Below are 23629 nucleotides of genomic sequence, written 5' to 3'. Positions count from 1 at the left end.
GTAAAATGTGGAGACACTCTCTAAAAGAACTTCCCAAGGATGGGATGGACCACCCTGAGTGTATGAATGTTTTATTAGGAGACATTCAAGCAAGGGACCTGACAACCACTTGGCCACAAGTTTATCAGGATTCCTTCCATGCCTAAGATTCTCTGAGGTCCCTAAACACTCTCTGCCCTGCCCCATCATTATTTAATTGATTGCTCACTAACATGTTATCCTTCTCTGAAGTCCACAATGCTTTAAAGAAAACGCACACTGTGATGATNCTCTAAAAGAACTTCCCAAGGATGGGATGGACCACCCTGAGTGTATGAATGTTTTATTAGGAGACATTCAAGCAAGGGACCTGACAACCACTTGGCCACAAGTTTATCAGGATTCCTTCCATGCCTAAGATTCTCTGAGGTCCCTAAACACTCTCTGCCCTGCCCCATCATTATTTAATTGATTGCTCACTAACATGTTATCCTCTGAAGTCCACAATGCTTTAAAGAAAATGCACACTGTGATGATAGGCATTCCCTTGGAGGCTGTTTTCCAAAAGGCATTCAGGGGAGAATTCATAGCCTTGACAAAGTTAGCTATCAGGGACCTGCCTTGAGCCTTGCAGTCTCTAAGATCTGGATTTGTTTACATCCTATGGATGAAGCCACCTCTTGGAGCAGACTCATGTTAGCCAAGCCTGTAAAGCAAGGACGCCTTTTTATGAACTTACAGAGAATTAACTGTAACAGGAATTTCTCAACCACCCCATGAGCAAGGTATCAGTACAGAAGTTAAAGGAACTAAATGTCAGATGGCATTTGGTGGCTCCATCAAAGTTTTACAGATATTTCACAATTTTTACAAAATTCAGTCCCATGAAACCCTCCATCTCCCTTTGAGCAGGGCTTGGCGACACACCGCCAACATTTGCTTCAGTGCTTGTCCTCACTCCTGAGTTTCTATGGTTCACCAACACCCTCAGTTAAGCTTCGTATTTCTTACATCTTCAATCATATCTGAATCAGTTGCCCAGACTTTAAAAATATCCTTTTTTAAAAAAATTCTTTAAGTGTTTATTTATTTTTGAGAGAGAGAAAGAGACAGAGCACTAGCAGGGGAGAGGTAGAGAGAGAGAGAGGGAGACACAGAATCTGAAGCAGGCTCCAGGCTCTGAGCTGTCAGCACAGAGCCCAACATGGGGCTCGAACTCACGAAATGTGATAGCATGACCTGAGTGGAAGTCAGAGGCTTAACGGATTGAGCCACTCAGATGCCCCGAAGATATCCTTCTTTTTAAGGTTACTTCACATAACTTAGTTTGGGTCCTTCTTAATGTAGATTCTGAGGCTCAGTTGTATGGCTCTATAAATCCTTGCTCATGCATCTTCGTTTATATCACTGTATTGTGAGCATCCAGGGCGACATTTATGTTTTTGTTCACTTCTACCATAATATCTATTAGCTGTTAAGATATATCTAATTGTATCAGGATGACTTTGGATTTATCTGCCTTTCTCTTCTATACCAATTGAAAAAAAAAAAGAATCCTCAGTGATGTACAGTTATCATTAGAATGTTGCATTGACTCTTATTTTTGTGTATCTTTGTTCACTGGGTTATAATCTACTATGACCAACTTGTTACGAATGACACACCCATTGTATTCCTTCCTTCTCTCCCATGAGTTACACCAGTGCTCACACTGTAGTTCATTTATTCTTCTGATGATTTGGATAGAACGTGAAAGCCAATCCCTAAGTGAGACGCTCTAGTCCAATGTAATGCTGTTTAAGAAAGAACAGGGGTTTATTTCAGAAAAACCAGTCTCAGTCTTTGTTTGCTCCATTTAAAGGAGGGGAAAGCTCAGCTCTTTCATCACTGAAAACCTTCTCCTCGGGATCTCTCCCTATGGGACCATGGTTCAGAAATTGTACCTTAGGATTTTTTATGTGTTATGTGCTTGAAATGATAAAGAATGTTAGATCTGAAACCCAAACTCTGAGATATATTTAGTTTAAAGATGACAAGAGAACTTTTAGGAACAACACAAAAGAAGCAATTTCAAAGCCAAATTAGTCACAAAAGAAAGAGGAAATCTTACAGGCTCAGAGGTAACTTACTTGGAAAATACAGGATTAAGAATCAGAAATAAAATTAAAATGATTCCCACTTCAATAAATATAAACATTAATCTAGGAAAATAAAGGGTATTCTGCAAAGAGGAAATCCAGATTATTAAGAATTGTTGGTTGAAGTTGATCAGAGAGATATTCACATTTTAGGCTCTATGTAGCCCCAGCTCAGGTGGCTGGAATCTTTTGCAAATGATGACAAAATCTACCATCCCAATTAGACTCCAGCTCAGTTTTGTAATATTTCTTTAAAAAACATTTCTAAGGGGCTCCCGGGTGGCTCAGTCTGTTAAGCATCTGACTCTTGATTTCAGCCCAGGTCATGATCTCATGGCCGTGAGATCAAGCCCCACATTGGGCACTGGAGGTGGAGCCTGCTTGAGATTCTCTCTGTCTCTCTCTCTGTCTCTCTGCCTCTCTCTCTCTCTCTGCCCCACTCCCACTTGCAATAAATAAATAAACAAATAAATAAATAAATAAATAAATATTATAAGGACATTGGCATTTAGAATGAATGAAAACATTGACCAAAATGATAAAAGTAAATTAAAATTAAAATAAAATCATATCTTCAGGGCTGATTGTTCAGGCCCTAGCAAGTGCAATTGCTCAACATTTCCACATAGCAATATTTTCCTCAATTGCTTCACTCTTCTTGTTTCCGTTTTCCTTTCTCTTATCATAACTTTGAGTGGTCTTCCTAGCTACCATTGGTCCTTTCTGTTTAATTTCCTAATAGTCTCCACTTATCTTAAAAATTCCAACTGATATTCATCCTGAGTCATTTATTTGTTTGTTTGCTTGTTTGTTTGTTTAAATTCCAGTGTAGTTAACGTACGGTGTTATATTCGTTTCAGGTGTACAATATAGTGATTCAACACTTCCCTATCTCAGTGCTCATCAAAAAACTTAATCCAAGAAAGACCAAGAAACTTAATCCCCTTCACCTATTCACCCATCTCCCCACCCACCTACCATCTGGTAACCATCTGCTTGTTCTCTATAGTTAAGAGACTGTTTTTTGGTGTTTCTCTTTTTGAGCCCTGAGTCCTTTATTTTTTTTTTTTTTTTATTTAAACTGAGGTTAGTTAGCATACAGCGTAATACTGGTTTCAGAAGAAGAACCCAGTGATTCATCACTTACATCCGATACCCAGGGCTCATTCTACCAGGTGTCCTCCTTAATGCCTATCACCCATTTAGCTGAACCCTTCACCTGTCTCCCCTCCAGCAACCCTCAGTTTGTTCTCTATATTTAAAAGTCTCTTATGGTTTGCCTCCCTCTCTATTTTTATCTTACTTTTCCATCCCTTCCCCTACGTTCATCTGTTGTGTTTCTTAAATTCCACATATGAGTGAAGTCATATGATATTTGTCTTTCTCTGACTGACTTATTTCACTTAGCATAATACAGTCTAGTTCCATCCACGTTGTTGCAAATGGCAAGATTTCATTCTTTTTGATTGAGTAGTATTCCATAGTGTATATATACCACATATTCTCTATCCATTCATCAATCAGTTGATGGACATTTGGTAAGCCCTGAGTCCTTTAAATAGTTCCCTTAAGAAAACATTTTTATGTGTTTTCAAAGCATTTCCAACCTCTCCCCGGATTCTACGACCAGAAGCCACATTGACAATCTTATTTGGATAAGGAGGGTCATCTGAGGGCATCTGCAAATAGGCAAAGATAACTGGGCTGGGTTTTATATGCTCATGTCTCTGATAAATCACAGGTCTTATCAAAATTGTCCTTTCATAGGGGCACCTGGGTGGCTCAGTCAGTTAAGTATCTGATTCTTGGTTTTAGCTCAGGTCATGATCTCATAGTTGGTGGGTTTGAGCCCCACAGTGCAGAGCCTGTTTGGAATTCTCTCTCTCCCCTCTCTCCCCCCCCCCCCCAACACACACACACTCTCTCTCTTTCTCAAAATCAATAAATAAAAATTTTTTAAAAATTGTCCTTTCACTGAATAGCTTCCACACACCCACACTCTTAGATTTAAGGCACCACTGGGCAGGGCAGGGGCGGGGGGTTGCTGCTGAGGGTTAGAAGGTTAATCTTAGGTTCTTGCTTCCTTGGGTATGAGGCTGAGCTCCTAATAATTCATTCACATGGAAGAACTAAATTAAATGGAGTTTAAAAAGGCTTACTATAAATCTGACATCCAGTCGCAAACATAATGGATATTGCAGCTCAAACATAAGTCTTTTTGTCTTTGATCCTCACATCCCTTGACATGTTGATGTTTGTGCCATCAGTCCCCTCCTCTCCCTTTTCCAGGTCCTTTAGTGCCTCGAAATCTCCACCCCTAGACAGCTGCCTACAGAGTCTCCACTACTGTTGGCCTCCCCCAGACCCACAAATCAAACCCATGAATTTAGGTCACTCTTATACTTTTTTCTCCAGCCACCCTATTGCTCAGTACTTACGGGAAGATCTAAACGGGTGTACTAAAGATGTGCCTGTTTACCAAGGTTAGTGGAAACTGAGCATACAGGGCAGACTATGCCCAATCTCAAGATGAACACAACTCTCTCTTCCCAATGGGAACCCCTCCTGACAGCATGAGAAAACCTTTTGCTTAAAGGGCATTTCTAGCAAGTGTAGAATCCAGTGGTAGCTCTCCCTAGGTCTTCTCTTTTGAGAATCCTTGATTTACACACCAGAAAGGACTATAATCAGACTCTTCCTCTATGCCCAAAATATACATCTGAAGAGCTTAATTTGTACAATTTGTACAATTTAAGCGCTTAAACTGTACAGTGAGAACTCAATAAGGAAAGCCTGCAGACTTCACTTACCCTTTATTCCCTCTGTGTTAGCAGGGGTTGTAGCCTGACCAGAAAGCCTTCAGGGCCTCTTTCTAAACCAAAGCATTCTTCCAAGATAAGGGCCTAATAAAAACTAAACTCTTCAGCTTCATTCAGATTCTTGCTCGGAACAAAGATTAAGATCAATTTCAGAAGATCCTCTAACTTCTTCAGGTTGATTCTAAGCAGAGTCAACCCAGTTCTTCCAAAAACACTTCCTTGTAATTGCCCAATGGTGAGAAACATAGCAAAGCATAAATATACTTAATATATAAAATGAACAACTGAGACTTAAAAAAAGACTATTTCCCCACACACACATAGTTGACTATAAGAAGAAATAAGACTTCATTTAAGATCCACTAGGGGGCGCCTGGGTGGCTCAGTCGGTTGAGTGGCTTCAGCTCAGGTCATGATCTCACGGTTGTGGGTTTGTGGGTTCGAGCCCCGCTTCGGGCTATGTGCTGACAGCTCAGAGCCTGGAGCCTGCTTCGGATTCTGTGTCTCCCTCTCTCTGCTTCTTCCCTGCTCGTTCTCTGTCTCTCTCTGTCTCTCAAAAAATAAATAAATGTAAAAATTTTTTTAAAAAGATCCACTGGTAAAATTATAATTATGACATAAGAAAGGAAGTCTTCTCAATATTACCTACATATGCAAAGGATCACATTTGAACAGAATTGTGCAGAAAGAAAATTGCAAAGAGAGATTGATGGCCCCAAATGGATGTAAACTGTATGGAGAAAATTTAGTTTCTTCAAATGAGTTCTAGTTTCTTAACCTTAGACAAATTACTTTTCAAATATCAAGACAACTTCCAAGTGAGAACACTGAACGCTTATTGGTAATATTTGAAAATTTGAAAAATCATGGAGAATCTAAGACAAAGAGACTGGATGGGTATTAGCATCAGAGATAATTTTCACATAGTCTGAGCTTATGGAAATAAGAAACAGTCTCTCTCAGGAAGAAGTGAGCATCCCAGCATTTGCAAAATATATACCAGGATTTGGATACAAGAGCTGTTTTAGCTTGCTAATTATTAAAATAACTTACAATGTCAGTGAAGACTTTAAATAATCTCTCTGCTTTTGCACAATTAGCTATTATTATACAGGGAATTCATTGTTGTTGGTTGCTGTTGTTTGTCATAGCATTTATAGGGTTTCCTGTATTTCAAATTAGTGAGTCTTCATTCTGTATAGTGCCTGAATTGCTGCTTTCTCCTCTTCTTTCAACTGGCAAATATTAGCTTTATTTATATAAACCTAGTCTAAGAAAGGTATGCCTGGTGTATCCATGATAGTTGGACATCTTTGTGTTGAGTGACTTCCTTCCCCCTCTTTCCTGGTAGTTCAGTTCAATGGAGTTGATTCCTTTTCTCATGGTTTGAAATACTGTAATACTGTAAAAACTACAATACTGTTGAAATACTGTAAAAAAAAAAGGCTACTATGCTTATTCCTCTGGCGAAATACATTGAGGGAAATAACAGGATTTGTTTTAAGAAAACACATCCTAGGGGCACCTGAGTGGCTCAGGCGGTTAAGCGTCCGACTTTGGCTCAGGTCATGATCTCACAGTTCATGGGTTCAAGCCCTGCGTTGGGCTCTGGCTGACAGCTCAGAGCCTAGAACCTACTTCAGATTCTGTGTCTCCCTCTCTCTCTGCCCTCCCCGCCTCAAGCTCTGTCTCTCTCTGTCTCAAAAATAAATAAATATTTAAAAATTAAAAAAAACACCACATCCTAGTCCTCCCTGCCCTTGCCAAAAAGTTGGGCTTTACAGCCACTAGTGATTGTTTGGGTTTAGCTAATAGTGTCATTAGAAGTTATTTTTGTGTAAAATTCTCCATCCTCATCCTCCATCCCTGCTGTCATAATAATTGGTTAATTCTTCACCTCTAATATGTCTTCCTTTCACACTTTATTGTGTTTATAATTTGTTTTCTACCCACTATGGTCATTTGAATTGTTTTCTTTGTAAGTAAGGCATTTCCAAGTTTATCACCTAAAACTCTACTCATCTTGCATATCATTTTATATATAGATTATGTGTAGTATATCCTTCAGAAGCCCTTAGATTTAGAGGGCTTTTTTTTTTTTTTTTACATTTTACAAAATTCTTTCACATCTATTCCTACCTCCTTGGGCAAGAGGCCCAATTTTAAGACTTTGGGCTAAGATTATGGACCCCATCCAGAGCTGCCTGAGAGTATAAATAAGTGGCCCATCTAAAGAGTTGATTGCTCATCTGATTTTGTTTGCAACAACTCTGGACTATTTATCATAAAGTCACTATCACTAAATATTTCTCCAACTCTAGCTATAGTCAAGACATTGCCAAGAAGTTTCTGAGAAACTGGATTCTCAGAGGAAACCTCCTTCCAGATGTCACGGGACTACTGTTATAAGATGAACCCCTTTATATGGGCAAACTGGTGAGATCAACAAAAATGGTCTTTTATTTTTCTTCCATCTTTCAAACAGAAAAACAATGAACCATCTGTAAAGGGAAAGAGAAACTCAAGATTAGGGCATAATGAACATAAATCAGTGGTCTGCTCTAGGGGAGCAGGATGTGGGTGTGATGGGATATTAGGGGACCAGGGCTTTCCATTTTTTGTTCATACATTATTTTTTCCCTCAACCATGAGATATTTTTATAGTAAAAAAAAAAATGAAGATTGTAATGTTTCCTTCTGAACCAAATGAGAAAACCTGCAACAATGACAAGGAGAGGGATTTTAATTCCTTCTGATCTGAATAAGGAGAGCTACAGCCACCAAACGAAGTTTGATTTGAAGTAAACTCCTCAGTGCGAGGCTGCCATTTTTTTTTCCATAACGCATTAGTATCCACCTCTCACTAACTAATGAGCTGTCTGCATGTCATATCTGGCAAGGAAAATCCAGGCTTATAAAAAGGATCTATTCTCCTTAGCTCATGCTGAGACCTGGGAATGAAATAATATCTGAGCTCTGCCTCTGGAATGTAGCACAAAGAATGTGAGGTTATGCTAGAAAGACTCTTATTTGGTATCTGTCTTTTCAGACAAGGAGGAATAATCAAATTGGAAAAATGACAAACATTTATAAGGACAACTAGATTTTACAAGCACCTGATTCTCTAGATAAATTCATGTCACTGTATGCTGTGCACATCATGGCCCAGAGCACTTAGAGACTGGAAGTAAAGCACGTATTTATATTTGAGGGATCTTAGAGAAACAAGTAATACTGAATGTGTTGAGACAAGCAAATGCCATTCCATTTTCAGATTTCTGCAAACACCTGTAAGTTTGATCTTGCCTTAGAAAAAGATCCTTTGTGAACTCCTAGAAAAAGATAGAACATAAGACCACTTAAACCAAGTCATGTCAAAGAGCTAGATTAGTTGACCAATGAAAATGGATAGAACATGAATCTGGATTTCAGCAGGATAATTGAAAAGGACTCTGAATTTATGAAGAGAGCGCAGAAGCATGGGCTGATTTCAATGACAGATGCCAAGATACACTCATTTCAATGACAGCTTCTTGCTTCATACATTTATAATAATCACTTGACCCCAGATTCAAACTGAGACTCTGGATAAGAGATGTACTAGAGAGGAAGTAGAGTGGACAATTTGGGGCATATCCAATGGAGAGTATTTTCTGAAGATACTCAAAGCATGTGGAGTTTTCTAGGGAGGAGACCCTATGGTTAACTCAGATTTAAGTTAAAGAGCCATGTATCTGAAGTCAGTATCAAATGTGAAACTTAAGAACTCTTTCTTCCATGCAATTGCGGTGAAGACATCAGCTTTACTGGGATAGGAATATGAACTTAGCAACTTGGCATGCCAAGGCAAGGAGCAGAAGATATCAAAATAGGGACCAAGAAACTATTTGAGGAGTGACAAGTGGCCCCTACCAGAGGACAGATGCCCCCTCACCTCACTTACTCATTCAAATCCCAGAAAATTTCCTGGCAGGGGCTGAGATATCTAAATTAGAGAATAGTATTTAATGACATCACCAGGCAGACATGATCCAGGGGAAATACGGACTATCTTCAAAAGAGCCAGGTGGTTTCTCCACATACTGGGCAGGTTATAAAATAACTAGATCTTGACTTAGGTTATGATCATGCCCTTTTTAAAGGAATATTGGATAATTGAAAAATGTTTTGAAGAGAGCAACTATCCTGGGAATGGAACCGGAATTCAAATCATATTTGTGAAGAATGGAGGTATCTGGTTATAATTATCCCAGAGAAAAGATCTTTGGGAGAAAGGAACGCCCCTAGTGTACCTGAATATGGAAATATCTGTCTACAGAAGACATATTTTCTGTTGGCCTTATAAAATCAAGGAGTAAGACCAATCTTGGGAGCTCTAAATATTAATTTAGGCAAAAATAAGTGAAAACTCACTCTTAGAGCCACTCAGAGAAACGGAGTTTCTTTGGGAGGTGGTCAAACAAACATAGATTCAAATAAAAGTAATAGGACTGTCACAGAGTGTGTAAATAAATGGATAATCTGGCCAACTGATTGGCAAGATTCCTTAAGCTGTAAAGATTTGATGAAGTCAGTGATATCCAAGCATCATTGTCTTGAATTTTGACCAAGGCACCAGTCAGAATAGAAAACCTACATCTCTAAGCGGCTTTGCCACTAATGTCATTCTTCTCTTTCCTCCTTCAAAAACTTAAGCTACTATGAAGTTCACACCATCAGATTTACCGCCATTACCCTACCTTTTGAATAAATTATATCTTTCCCTTTCACAAGGTCTACAAATCTAGAAGAACTGTACTTTGGAGCTGCACTTAAGGAGTCATGCCCAAGGAGATTCATCCACACTTGGGTCTGATTTCAGTGATGAGATTATGGACTTTGAGCTTATGGTTATAATAAGATGAGATTTGAGAGGACTCTAGGAGGGAGTGAATGCATTTAGTATGTGAATCACTAGGGGACTAAAAAGCAGAATGCAGTAGATAGCCTTTAAGATGACTTCCAATTATCCCCACCTCCTGGTATTCATGCCTTTGTGTAATTCCTTTCACTTGAGTGTGGGCTGGATTTCCTGACTTGCCTCTAATGAATAGAGTACCATGAATGTGGTGGGATGTCATTTCCAATATGAGGCTATAAGGGATCTGTGACTTTCATATCATGTGCTCATTGTCTCCCTCTTGGACCACTTGTTCTGGGAGAATCCAGCTGTTAGACCATGAGGTCTATCAGCCAGTGTATGGAGAAGCCCATGTGGCAAGGAAATGATATCTCTGGCCAACAGCCACATGAGTGAGCTTGGAAGTGCATCCTTCCCTAGCCAAGCCCTGAAAGGACTGCAGCCCCAGCCAACACCTCAGCAACTGCCTCATAAGAGAACTTGAGCTAGACATGCCTAGCTAAGCCACACCTGGATTTCTAAATCACAGAGGCAGTGAGATAATCAATGTCCATTGTTCTCAGCCACTAACTTTTGGGGTCATTTTTTACGCAGCAATAACTACCATAATGAAACAGATCATGTATCAAAATGCAATAAAACATTATTATTCTAAATTCTTAATAATTAGTAAATCTAATTCTTGATAAAAAATGTCATTCTTAAAAGCAGTAGTGAAGGAGAAAAGTAAATGGTTTAATTTTACATAGCATACATAAATTCTTAAATTTCCAAACCCTACAACTATATATTGTCTAAATATTTCATAAATACTAGTCATTTTTATATTTTTATATATACAGTACCTCACAGTGTACACAAGGTTGTATCTGAGTGGGGAAGAATATGTTTTGGAGCTGGAAAAGGGTACAAAAGGGACTTCAACTTTATCAATAATGCCTTTTTTCAATTACGGGTGGTTTGTTCGTTTGTTTGTTTTTTGAAGATCCAAAGTAGATATAAGAAAATGTCTGAGTGGTGGTTGTTTGTAATATTTTTCTCAAAACTTCCCTGTGTTTTGCTCTCCTATTTAGGACGTAAATGAAAATAAAGATTTAGTTTTAAGCATGTTCAGGCTTGGCATAACAATGTTCATAATAAGAGGTTCAGATGTTTTATGGACAAGTTCTAGCAAACCTAAAAGGAGCTAATAAATGCTCAGTTATTTAAACTCTTGCCAAGTGTAGGAAGAGATAACACTGTTTTCCAAGGCACCTTTTACACTTGCCGGGTTGAAAATGTGCAGTTTGCCTGTTGGCAGGTGGCCAGTTTAAACCACTTGCCAGTACAACAGAGAAATCCACAATTGGGGAGATAAAAAGAATAACATACATTTAGATGGGTCAAAAACTATTGCAAAATGAAATTTGAAATTCCAGCTATGTCAAGAATTCTGGTATTAGTAAGCAACTTGCTTAAGGAGATATAATTCCTTAAACTTACAGCATAAGAAATATTGTTGACAATTCTGTCCAGGACTGAGGTAAGAGGCATCACACTTTCCAGAGCCTCCTGCTTCCTGTGGCATCACTGAAATCTCCACGGAAGATGTGCGAGAGAGAACTTAAATGGGGTATCCATCAAAATGTCATTTCTAGAAGATATTCCATCTATGGTAATTCTTTTGTAGTATCAAGGTCTGTCTCTTCTTCCTGTTTTTAATTTCCTTTTTGGACTTCAGTTGCAAATAACTGAGTTAATTATATTCCTTATGGCACATAATCATTTTTTGTCCTTGCAAGCCCTCTGTCCTATTTTTTCTTCACTTACTTATATACAAATTAATTCAATCCCTGTTCTCCTTACGCCATTTATCTTCCTATAGGCAGCTATTTTATTCTGTTTGAAGCATATTTTCCAGCAAATAGCCTTCAGACTTCATCTCCACTTTCGGCTCTCCTTGATCTCTAGCCTGCTGGCCCACAATACAGATTTGGACATACCAGTCTTCAAAATCACGTGAGAAAATTCCATGTATTACATCTCTTTGTATATATAGTATTGGCTCTGCTTCTCTGGAGAACCAGACCAAGACAACACCTCACAGAAGGAATCACTTATTAAGCCTTCCCACTCTCCAAGTGGGGGACACAGATTCCTTTAAAACCTAGAGGCACCTGGGTGGCTCAGTTGGTTAAGCGTCCGACTTCAGCTCAGGTCATGATCTCACGGTTCATGGATTCGAGCCCCGCATCCATCTCTGTGCTGACGGCTTCCTCAGAGCCTGGAGCCTGTTTCAGATTCTGTGTCTCCCTCTCTCTCTGACCCTTCCCTGCTCACGCTGTCTCTCTCTCTCTCTCTCTCTCTCAGAAATAAAAAAACAAATAAAAAACCCTATATACTCACAGAAATGTCACAGTGAGCATTGGCACATGTGTTCCCTCATGGACCTGTGTAAGAATGTTTTGAGTTTCAGACCTAAATTCATTTCACAGACCCAGAGCCTTTGTTGAGAGGGGAGGCCAGATCCCCTTGCAGAAGGACTTTGTATCATTGCTACAGATACACTCTGCAAACCACCCTCTAATCTTTCTCTAAAAGAAAACCAATCCAACCATTTTTCAAATGTTTAGATTTGATAATTACATACGAGGAATACTCAGTCAGATGTTACCTTAGACTAACTGTTTTTAAAACTGCCTCTTAGGGGCATCTGGGTGGCTCAGTTCGTTGAGTGTCTGACTTTAGCTCAGGTTGTGATCCCATGGTTTGTGAGTTCGGGCCCTGCATCAGGCTCTGTGCTGACAGCTCAGAGCCTGGAGCCTGCTTCAGATTCTGTGTCTCCCTCTCTCTCTGCTTCTCCCCTGCTCACACTCTGTCTCTCTCTCAAAAATAAATCAAGACTTTTAAAAAAAACTGCCTCTTAAAATATCAAAAACATAAGCAAACCAACAATCAAAAATTTCTAATTTTACATTTTATTAAATTGGCCCTTAGGTGAACTGATCATTAAAACCAGTTTTAAGGAATTAGCCCTTAGCTATTGTCAATGCCCGAAACCTATGTTTATTTTAACCCATGGCTTCCCTGGACCATTTCTGTCTTTGGCTTCCCAAGTCTGTTCACTGTGGGGAAACGGAGGCCACTCAACTCAAAAGAGCTTTTGGTAGCATAAAGGTTGGAAGCCAGGAGATTGTTTGCACTTTCTCCTTTCCAGATTGAGCATCTTTAATTGCAGACACCAACCACTCTTGCAGACCAAGGTGAACTACTTACTCAGAGGGCCCAAGGTCATCATGTTCAAATGTGGCCTGAAAGAAATCTATGTAGGGCTGTACTAAAAGAAAAGAAAACATTCGGAGAGATTTATTCATTATTGTTCACCACTCACGTTTTTATTAGTAGTTGGCAGCAAAGGAGTCTTTTTAAAGACCTGGCAACATCAAAAGAAAGAAATACTGGAGAGAGAGAAGGCTTTGCTGAGGTGAAATGAATTGACAACATGAGGAAATGCAAGCTGAAGAGAGGACCATTCCTGCTGAAAGGTCTTCCTTGGTGAAGAAATATCTCTTAGTGTCTGAACAATTCCCCTCGTCAGCACCTGGAGAGAATGTGGGACTCAGAATGAAGTTAGCACACAGATAGCATTTGAGCTCCGCAGGAGGAAGGCACCATAGGGTAGCTATGCGCTTGTAGACAGTGGCAGACCTCAGAGGAGCTGTGAAGGGTGCTCCATCAGTGAAGCACTGCCTTACAAATGCCGGACTCAGCTGGGTTGGCAGGAAGCTGGCAAGCAGGTGCTGGCTTTGCAGAGAGTTGGGGCAGTTGGTCACAAGCCATTGCAGCCACCATTGGATGATTTGCCTAAACCTGTTACACAGCAAGGTGGCTGGCAGGAAGGGGGTGTGCAGCCCCCTTGGTTGCAGGAAGTAGATCCATCCCAAGTTGGTTGGCTGGAAAGCACGGTGCCACAGGAAACTTGTTTGCAAGAGTTCTTTACAGAACATGGGGGCTGGCAGTTAGCCACTGGCTGGCAGATGAAGGATATGGAAGGAGCTGATTGGCAGGGAAGCGACCAGCAAGGGGATGATACGTAGCATGTAGGATTGCAAGAACTGAACATACAAGTTGATGGCTGGCAGGGAACAGGCATACAGGGAACCAACTGGCAAGTCTTGAAAATGTAGCAGATGGGTTGGTAATAAGTCGATCTGCAGAGCTGATCTTCACCATTGATGGGTTGACATGAACCTAGTTGGCAGCAAGTCAGCTGACATGGACTAGCTGTGCAGACAATTGGTGGGCAAGAATTTTCAGCACAGGAATTTACCTCAAAGGAGGATGGCTGGTGGGACCTAGCATCACAGCAGACCGATTGGCCACAAGCTGATCTGGACACAAGGACAGGTTCTTGGCAGGAGCTTTGCTGGTCGAGGATGACTTCACAGCAATTTGTCTGACAACTGGTGGGTTCCGAGCAGGAGGGTTGGCATGAGCCAACCAGACAAGGAGACTGGCCAGTGCCAGATTCATAGCAGGCTGTGCGGGAGCAAATGGGTTGGCAGACAAAACCAACACAAGAAGTTGCTGGAAGGCAGGTAGGTTGGCAGGAAGCAGGTTCACAGCCACTTGGAGCACTGCTGGATGGCTGACAGTTTTCTTGGCATGTGACCAGCTGCCAAGTTCTGCTCCGGCAGGAGCTAGGCAAACAGATACCATTTCGGAAGCTGCCACGACTTGAGCACATGAAGGTGGGCACAGCTGGAATGGCCGTGGTGGTTCCAGAACAGCAGCTGTCCACCATGGTGCTGGTGTTAAGCTCACTAGGAAATTGCAAACTCGGTATACCTGGGTATGAAAGATATCTCATATACAGGGGCTTTTATAGTCCTTCAGGGATGTTGCTATGACTTAGAGCATCTTTCCGTGTTATTGTTTCTACTCATTTGCATATAAACATCTGATTAGCAGGCTTCAGGAGCCTGGAAGATATTGTCCCCACTTTAAAAACTTGTCTGTTGAGTTGAGAGTTTTCTTTGCCGAGTTTGCATTCCTTGATGCTGCTCCTGCTCTGGAATGAGCTGTCTTTTTTACAGGTTGCTCTCTAGCCTCCCTGAAGCAGGCCTTTCCCTGTACTAACCTCTCATCAGAAGGCCTCAGCCCAGCCAAAGCAACCTGCTCTTCCACCAGGAATGCAGTTCTGCACCATTTAGACAATCAGGAAATGAAGCCTTGACCCAGTTGAAAGAGGGCGATGTCTGAGATGGTGAACAAAAAATCAGGCAATACATGCCAAGGACACTTCAGTGTCTCCATCTCCTTCTAGAACTTTCCCATTTAGCTTTCCTGAAACCCAACTTTATTAATACTACCAATACTAATAATACTAATGGATTCCATTTATAGCATACTTATTGTATACCAAGCCCTCAACTGCATTTTTCATTGAATCTTTGCAATGGTCCTAGTTAGTAGCTGCAATTCTCACTGCTGTCTTAGAGGTAGCAAAACTAACTCAGAGAGTTTAAATCCTGTTCCCCAAAATAGGCAAGTAATAAGAGTTGAAACAAGATCCAAACCTAGTTGGACTGACCCCCAAAACCTCTGATCATAATCACCTATTAGACCTCCCGACTTTGGAGTAGAGGAGAAAGACTGTAATATAGTGATTGAAGACTGACTTTAGTACAGCAGTGCACTGGCTGGTGGGCAGATGGCCAGGCCCTATGCTGGACACCATTTGCCCATTCCAGTGACTAGAGTCATCAGCTAGATTAAACTGGTATGAGTACGTCTACTTATCCATACACCCAAAGACAGACTTTTAATTTGGAAATTTTAATAACTGCAAAGTATTTCATCAAGGATTAAATCAGCCTCTTCCAAGAGGGACTTATGAGGTACTGGCTATACTGATTCTTCCCCTCTTTCTCTGGATTTGTCATGGCTCTGCATTACCAGCCAACTTCAGCATCCCATACCAGTCCCTGTCCTGACCTGGTTCACACCAGAGATTCATGACAGAATAGAAAGATCATGGCCTTGGGATACCAACAGGGTAGAGTTTCATTTTTGGGCTCTGCTACTAACACATTTTGTGGGACAAGAAGGCTCATTACCCAAGTGTGCAAAGTACCAAGAGTTTACCAACTAACTGCACTGCTGTTGCTCAAGTTATTTTTACTCTTTTTTTAGTCTATTTATTATTTATTTTGAGAGAGCAAGTTGGGGAGGGGCAGAGAGAAAGAAGGAGAGAGAATCCCAAGCAGGCTCCCCACTGTCAGCACAGAGCCCGAAGCAGGACTCGAACTCACAAACCATGAGATCATGACCTGAACTGAAGTCGGACGCAGACTGAGCCACCCAGGCACACCACATTATTTTTATTCTTATTAGCTGCCTCGCCATTATTGAAAACATTGGGAATTGTGGAAAGTACTTTTCAAAGTACCAGCTAAAGAACACCTTATCCTTGACACCCTCCTCCTCACCCTATTTAAAAGGAAGATAAATTTTTCTGATCAGAATGATGCCTGGGAAATTCTCACCCTTATCATTAAAATGGCTTTATTTTTTAAACCATTGCATTTTGTGTTACAGCACCGATTACTCCTTTTACCATCCAACTCACCACTAATCATTTTGGCACCTTTCAAACAGCAAAGATCACTGCATTGTTTTATTCCTGAATGTCTACATCCCAAAGCTCCATCTCTCAGGAAAAATACTTCTGTCTCACCAAATAGGTCAGTTGTAATGGGAACATGAATATATGTGAGAAACCATGTCAACTTCAATCTGAAAAAGGCACCAATGTCCTGTGCTCATACGTACCACTTTTATTGTTTTTAAGGTAATCCATTTTAATATCCATTTTTCTCTGATTCTGTTCTTGCCTTTCTTCCTCCTAAAGGAACTTCTCAGTAGGCTGATACAGGGTACAGACTTTCAGCTATAAGATGAATAAGGTTATAGGATCTAATGTGTAACATGGTGACTCTAGTTAATAACACTGTATTATACAATTGAAATTTGCTAAGAAAACTTAAATGTTCTCACATCCTCAGAAATATGAGGTGATGGATGTGTTATTTGATTAGATAGAAGGAATCTTTTTTTTTTACAAATAGTTTATTGTCAAATTAGTTTCCACATAAAGAAGGAATCTTTTCATGATATATGTGTATATCAAATCATCACAGTGTATACTTTAAATAACCTGCAATTTTGTCAATTACATCTCAATAAAGACCAAAAAAATCTCTCAATAGGGATACCTTTCACTTTGCTATGGTTCAAGGCACTAAAGACATTGAGTGTATTACAAAGGCCATTGTGATGACATCAAGAGACATGGTGATGCATAAGAAAAATGAACCTGGACCACTTTCTTACACCATACACAAAAATAAACTCAAAATGAATGAAAGACCTAAATGTAAGACAGGAAGCCATCAAAATCCTCGAGGAGAAAGCAGGCAAAAACTTCTTTGACCTTTGCTGCAGCAACTTCTTACTCAACATTTGTCTCCAGAGGCAAGGGAAACAAAAGCAAAAATGAACTACTGGAACCTCATCAAAATAAAAAGCTTCTGCATGGCAAAGGAAACAATCAGCAAAACTAAAAGGCAACCTATTGAATGGGAGAAGATATTTGCAAACAATATATCAGATAAAGGATTAGTATCCAAAATCTATAAAGAACTTATCAAACTCAACACCCAAAAAATAAATAATCCAGTGAAAAAATGGGCTAAAGACATAAAGACTTCTCCAAAGAAGACATCCAGATGGCCAACAGACACATGAAACAATTCTCAATGTCAGTCATCATCAGGGAAATACAAACCAAAACCACAATGAAATACCACTTCACACCCATCAGAATGGCTAACATGAACAACTCAGGCAACAACACATGTTGGCGAGGATGCAGAGAAAGAGGATCTCTTTTGCACTGCTGGTGAGAATGCAAACTGGTGCAGCCACTCTGGAAAACAATATGGAGGTTCCTCAAAAAATTAAAACTAGAATTACCCTACAACCCAGCAATTGTACTACTAGGTATTTGTCCAAGAGATACCTGCTGTTTTGAAGGGACATCTGCACCCCAATGTTTATAACAGCGCTATCAATAATAGACCAAGTATGGATAGAGCCCAAATGTCCATTGATGGATGAATGGATAAAGAAGATGTGGTATATATATACAATGGAGTATTACTCAGCAATCAAAAAGAATGAAATCTTGCCATTTACAACTTCATGGATGGAACTAGCGAGTGTTATGCTAAGTGAAATTAGTCAGTCAGAGAAAGACAAATATCATATGACTTCACTCATATGAGGACTTTAAGATACAAAACAGATGAACATAAGGGAAGGGAAGCAAAAATAATTTAAAAAAACAGTGAGGGAGACAAAAACATAAGAGACTCTTAAATAGGGAGAACAGAGGGTTACTGAAGGGATTGGGGGGGTGGCTAAATGGGTAAGGGCAATAAGGAATCTACTCCTGAAATCATTGTTGCACTATATGCTAACTAACTTGGATATAAATTTTAAAAATAAATTAAATAAAAATTTTTAAAAAGAGACTTTGTGATGCATAAAAAACACAAACTTTGGACTGAGGCATATATTCTGTATGTTATTTGTATGTTACACACATTTACTTTGTGTGTACTCTTGTATGTTACTTACTAGCTGTGGCTGTCCTGAATTTTGTGTTTAGCATTCCCCTGTGAATAGACATAAGGTATATATGTGTATGTATGTATACATGTGCATATGCATACATGAGTGTATACTTGAACGTGTGTGTGTGCATGTATGTTTGTGTTGTTTTTGAGCTTTAAACATATATATGGTCTGGAGGCTTGTTTGTATCAACTCTACACTGATCAGGTTCACCCCTGTTTTGCATATGGCCATTGTCCAGTTTTCACTGCAGCATAGTATTTATTGTGTGAATACACCACAATGTTCTTGTCTCTACTGATGGGCCCTTGGATTGTTTGCCACTCATATTCTTCATCTTATAAAATAAGGCATCTTATTTCACAGAATTGCTATGATTTACACTGGGTCTGTGCTTGGGACAGAAATTTTTAAAACCCTGGCCAACTCCTCTCTTGACTCTGGAAGGAGATGAAGATAAATCCCAATAGCTTGTTGAGACAGTAACCCCGACAGCAACACACAGGATAAGTTCCACCTTTGAGATTCTCCCTCTGCTGCTGTCTCACCAGTGGTTCTCAAACAGGGATGATTTTTGCCCCTCATCCCCAGGGGTGTTGGCCAATGTTTGGAGACATTTTTGGTCATCATGTTCAGGGGATACTACCAGCATTTAGTTGGTGAAGGCCAGGGATGCTGCTTAATATCCTACAATGTGAAGGATGGTCCCCACAAGAAAGAATTATTTAGCCCAAAATGTCAATAGCACTGAAGTTGAGAAACCCTGAACTACCCCTTCTTGTACTTACATTAGCCCAAGAGGTACCTTGAGGACTAGAGAGAGCCCTTGATTCTGTGCCCTAAGTGACTACTCTGAAGAGACTTGGTCCTTAGGATTGTAAGAGGGTGTGTATGGAGTTTACACAAGGATTGTGCCTTCCAAACACTAAGAGACTATAAATAAAGCTCTTGAACAAAAAAATCCAGGTTGTCTTCCTTATTGTATGTGTGACTTCCCATACATATACTGTGAGCCCCTGAGTCATTGGCTTGCTCCCCAGTTTCCCTATATCCAAGTCTATGCTCCTCCACACCAGAGGAGCCAGAGGGACATTCCAAAACAGAGTGTTCTTCATGTCACTGCTCTGCACATGGCCCCCCAGTGCCTCCATGTCAACCCTGCACCAAAACAAATGCTTCTGTCTAGATTACAAGGCCCAATGAGTGCAGGTCACTCTCTACTTAACTGACCTTAGTGTTCACCATGCCTCTAAGCACACCTCTGTCCAAGCCTCACTAATGAATGGTATGCTCACAAGCCCTATTCATGTGTATGTTTCCTCTGCCTGGAAAGCTCTTCCTTTCTGGTTTCACCTTGGTTATTTTTTATTTGTGCTGAAAGACCCAGCTTCAATATCACATTCCCCAAGAATTCTTTCCTATTTTTCCCCATGCCCTGCTGAGTTCAAACTGCCCTATGCCTGCCTCTGTCTCAGTACTTAGCATAATAGAATGTAGTAATTGTCTCTCTGCCTATCTGTCTTTTCCCATCCCCACCCCAACAGTGAGCTCCCTTGGAGCAAGACTTCTCATTCGTACAGCCTAGCACAGTCCCCGGCCAACAGCTGTCTAATAAAGCTTGTTGGAAGGATGGATGGATGAATGGATGAAGTTGCTGTTAAAGACAAAATAAGTTAGCTGATGAGAATATGACATTAACAACAGTGCAATGAGAAGGGCATGCCACTTCAACTTAGCCACTTTATTGGACAGTGAAGTATCTTTTTCTCATGGAAGAAGTCCACAAGGAACATGAGCACACCCAGCAAGGGAACACAGACATGAGGACAGAAGAAAACTAATGCTGGGAAGGAGACTCGAGATGCTGTGGCAAAACAGCTCTTCTCAGCTTGATAGCAGCAGCGGGCAGGAACCCAGGATGACTCCCTCTCAGTGCCCAGGGCGCCCGCATTTGGACCATTAGGATACTGAAATTTCTGGTGAGTTTTTTGAAGTGTAAGAAGATGGCAAGTGATGGTGCAGAAAAATTCTAAGTCATTGTGAGCTTTGGGGAGGGCAGTCAAGGTTTCTCTCTAGCTGGACACTTGCTTGGCAGGAACCAGTGGGCTGAGGCCAGATTAGTGGTCGGCAGGCTTGGTGGCAGTAGGCGGGCTGGCTTCAGCCTCATGGGTGACTGGGCTGGTGGATTTGGCCTCAGTGGGCTGACAGGGACTGGCATCTGAGACCTCAGCCTTGCAGGTCGTTGAGTCAGTGCAATCCGGTTGGCTGGAAGTAGACTTTTTGCAAGCTCGTTTACAGGAGTCAGCACAAGGCAGGCGGGAGCAGACCGGACGATAAGAGAGTGAAGTGACACAGGCCGGGCGGCGCAGGATGGAGTAGCATGGGCGGTAGCAGGCAGGGCGATAGGAGATGGATGTCACATACGGCTGCCTGTAAGTAATGGGTCCAGAGCAGATTGGACGATAGATTGGACGACAGATTGGGCGGTAAGAAACCGAAGGAGAGCAAGGCTGTTTGCAGGAGCTGGGTATGTAGAAAGTCCGAGAGCAAGTTGGCTGGCAGATGGCAGATGCAGAAGACCCTGGGCGGCAGCAGAGAGGTTGGCAGGAGGTAGATGGGCAGGAAACAGGCTCACAGCAGACAGACCGACAGCGCTTGACTACATAGCAGGTAGGTTGGCATGGACTGGGCACACATATACTTGCTGAGCAGGGGCTGGGCTCAGAGCAGATGGGTGGGCAGATGCTAGAGACACAACAAGAAGGCTCTTGGCAAGTGCTGGAGACACAAGGTGGCTCGCAAGGGCTTGGAACACAGCACACAGGGCGAAGGCAGACAGGCTCACAGACCAGAGCCATACAGGGAGCTGGCTGGCAATTGCTGGGCTCTGAGCAAGGTGGCTCACAAGGACTGGAGTCACAGCAGACAGCCTGGCAGCTATTAGCCACAGAGCAGACAGATGGACAGCAGCTAGGCGTGGGGCAGACTGGCTGACAGACAGGCTCACAGACCACTGGCTGGCAGGAACTAGGCACAGTGCAGACAGCTGAACAGCAACTGGGTTCACAGATCACTGGCTGGCAGCAGCTGGGCTCACAGATGATGGACTGGCAGGGAGTGGGTACACAAAGGACCGGCTGGCAGGAAGGGGCTTCACAGCACACAGGTTGGCAGCAACTGCTCACTGAGCAAGAAGGCCCACAAATGGTGGCCTCACAGCACACAGGCTGGGCACAGCTGCTCACGGAACAGGCAGGCTCACAAATGGTGGCCTCACAGCACACAGGCTGGGCACAGCTGCTCACAACACAAGAAGGCTCACAAATGGTGGCCTCACAGCACACAGGCTGGGTACAGCTGCTCACAGAACAGGAGGGCTCACAGCATTGTGGGCCACAGCTAGATGATCCACAGCTATCTTGGCAAGTCACCAGTTGCCATGTCTGGCTCCGGCAGGAACTGGGCAAGCAGACAGGCCCTCCGCAGGTCACCTCAGTGGAGCAGAGAGAGATGCCTGGCACGGATGGGCATTTCCTAGAACAGCAGTTTCCAGACATGGTGGTGGTGCCTCTGCTTCCTTGTGAGTGCTGAGAGGGGTGCTGCCTGACTAGGACAGCTCTCTGAGGCCTTCCTTTTATACCCCCTCACTGGCATGTGCTGTTTGGAGCCCCTGCATCTTTTCCTCATTGCTGTTTGGGCCAGTTTTCAGGGGAACATCTTATTATGCCAAGGTTTGTTGATCTGGAAGTTGTTTATCTACCCATAAAAAAGATATTTGTTTATTGACTTGCTAAATTTGGAATCCTTGGAGCAACAGGTCATCTTGGAATAAGCATCATTGCCTTCAAACTGAATAATCTGTGTTTCTGAGCATCAGGAACAGAGGAAGAAGAAAGGAACTTATAATTTATCCATCTTCTAGTACCAAGCCATGGTGAGAGGGAGGCCACAGTGATGTCCACATGAATTGGATCTACTCACCCCTCCCCACATATCTCATTCTCTAGTGGGCAGACAAGCATACAGGCAAACTCATTGCAGTGCCATGGTAAGGTCAACAATAGACATACAGGGATTAGTAGAGGGGAGCAGTGGTGAACTCTGTGGGAGGGAGGATATCTGGTCTGGATTTTAAATGACTGTGCTTTGCAGAAATGATTTTATTTAAAATCATCAGCAATCCCCCAAGATAAGAATTTGTCTTCGTCCATTATAGGTAAAGAAAAGGAAAGGTGGTTGAAATTAGAAGGTTTAAGTCACTTGCTAAAGATCCCACTCAGTTTGCCCCCTAATCTAGGGCTGCTCTCCTTCCTTCCTCCTCACCATTCTGTCTGGTCTGACCTTTCTCAGGAGACGTTGTCAAAGCCACATGTGATAGGTTCAGCCAACTGTGCTGTCCTCCATCCTATTCTATGAAAAGCCCTGTCCCAGACCACTGACTCTACCTGTCTCCAGAAAACACTTGATCTGGCCTCTCTGTTTCTCCTCCCTCTTTTTCTCCCACGCACTCATACCTCAAGCATTCAGCGAGCCTCAAGAATCTCTCTTGCTTTTGGTGATTTAATAGCTCCTAAAAGAAAGACACTTCCAAGACCCAAAGGATAAAGAGGAAAGGCAAGAGATCTTTTGCAAAGACATTGTGAACAAAAGCAAAGAAGACAGGTGCCTTCTCAAAGTGTGTCAATCTACTACTTGAGACAGACATGAAATGAGAAACAAACCCTAGGTTTCTTTTTCAATGTTTATTTATGTATTTTGAGAGAGAGAGAAAGAGAGAGAGAGAATAATCAGGGGAGGGGCAGAGAGAGAGGAAGAGAGAGAGAATCCCAAGCAGGGCTTGATCTCATGACCTGAGCTGAAATCAAGAGTCGGATGCTTAACTGCCTAAGCCACCAAGTACCCCATGAATCCTAGGTTTCTTAACACTGAGGCCTGACATCCTTGCTCAGTAAAGGCCCAGCTTCACAATGTGCTTTCAACATCAATGCAAAATCCAGGCTGCCCTTTAGAACAGCTGAACCATTGTGCCATCCATTCATCATCTCTCCCTTCATTCATTAATTTATGCAATCAGTCACTCAATCTCTCTTTTATTCATCTGTTTGATTCAGCCA

At 41.7% G+C, this 23629-nt stretch overlaps 2 protein-coding genes across 2 annotated transcripts; both read right to left on the bottom strand.

Moving 5' to 3' along the window:
* Positions 1–13644: 13644 nt before the first annotated feature.
* KRTAP29-1 (keratin associated like protein 29-1) lies at positions 13645–14619 on the bottom strand. Its single transcript, XM_077779137.1, has one exon. The coding sequence runs from the start codon at positions 14617–14619 to the stop codon at positions 13645–13647; it is 975 nt and encodes a 324-aa protein (XP_077635263.1).
* Positions 14620–20632: 6013 nt separating this feature from the next.
* Positions 20633–22072, bottom strand: KRTAP16-1 (keratin associated protein 16-1). The gene has a single exon (XM_077779382.1). It carries the CDS (start codon positions 22070–22072, stop codon positions 20633–20635), a length of 1440 nt encoding a protein of 479 aa, XP_077635508.1.
* Between the last annotated feature and the right edge of the window lie 1557 nt (positions 22073–23629).

Source organism: Crocuta crocuta, unplaced genomic scaffold (assembly GCF_008692635.1).
Source record: "Crocuta crocuta isolate KB4526 unplaced genomic scaffold, BGI_CrCroc_1.0 scaffold68, whole genome shotgun sequence".
Classification (NCBI taxonomy): domain Eukaryota; kingdom Metazoa; phylum Chordata; class Mammalia; order Carnivora; family Hyaenidae; genus Crocuta; species Crocuta crocuta.
This window is presented reverse-complemented; position numbering and strand designations above follow the sequence as displayed.

What these genes read in the sequence shown, in the direction of transcription:
- KRTAP16-1 (XM_077779382.1), bottom strand. Translation starts at nt 22,072, where the DNA reads ATGTCTGGAAACTGCTGTTCTAGGAAATGCCCATCCGTGCCAGGCATC.
- KRTAP29-1 (XM_077779137.1), bottom strand. Translation starts at nt 14,619, where the DNA reads ATGGTGGACAGCTGCTGTTCTGGAACCACCACGGCCATTCCAGCTGTG.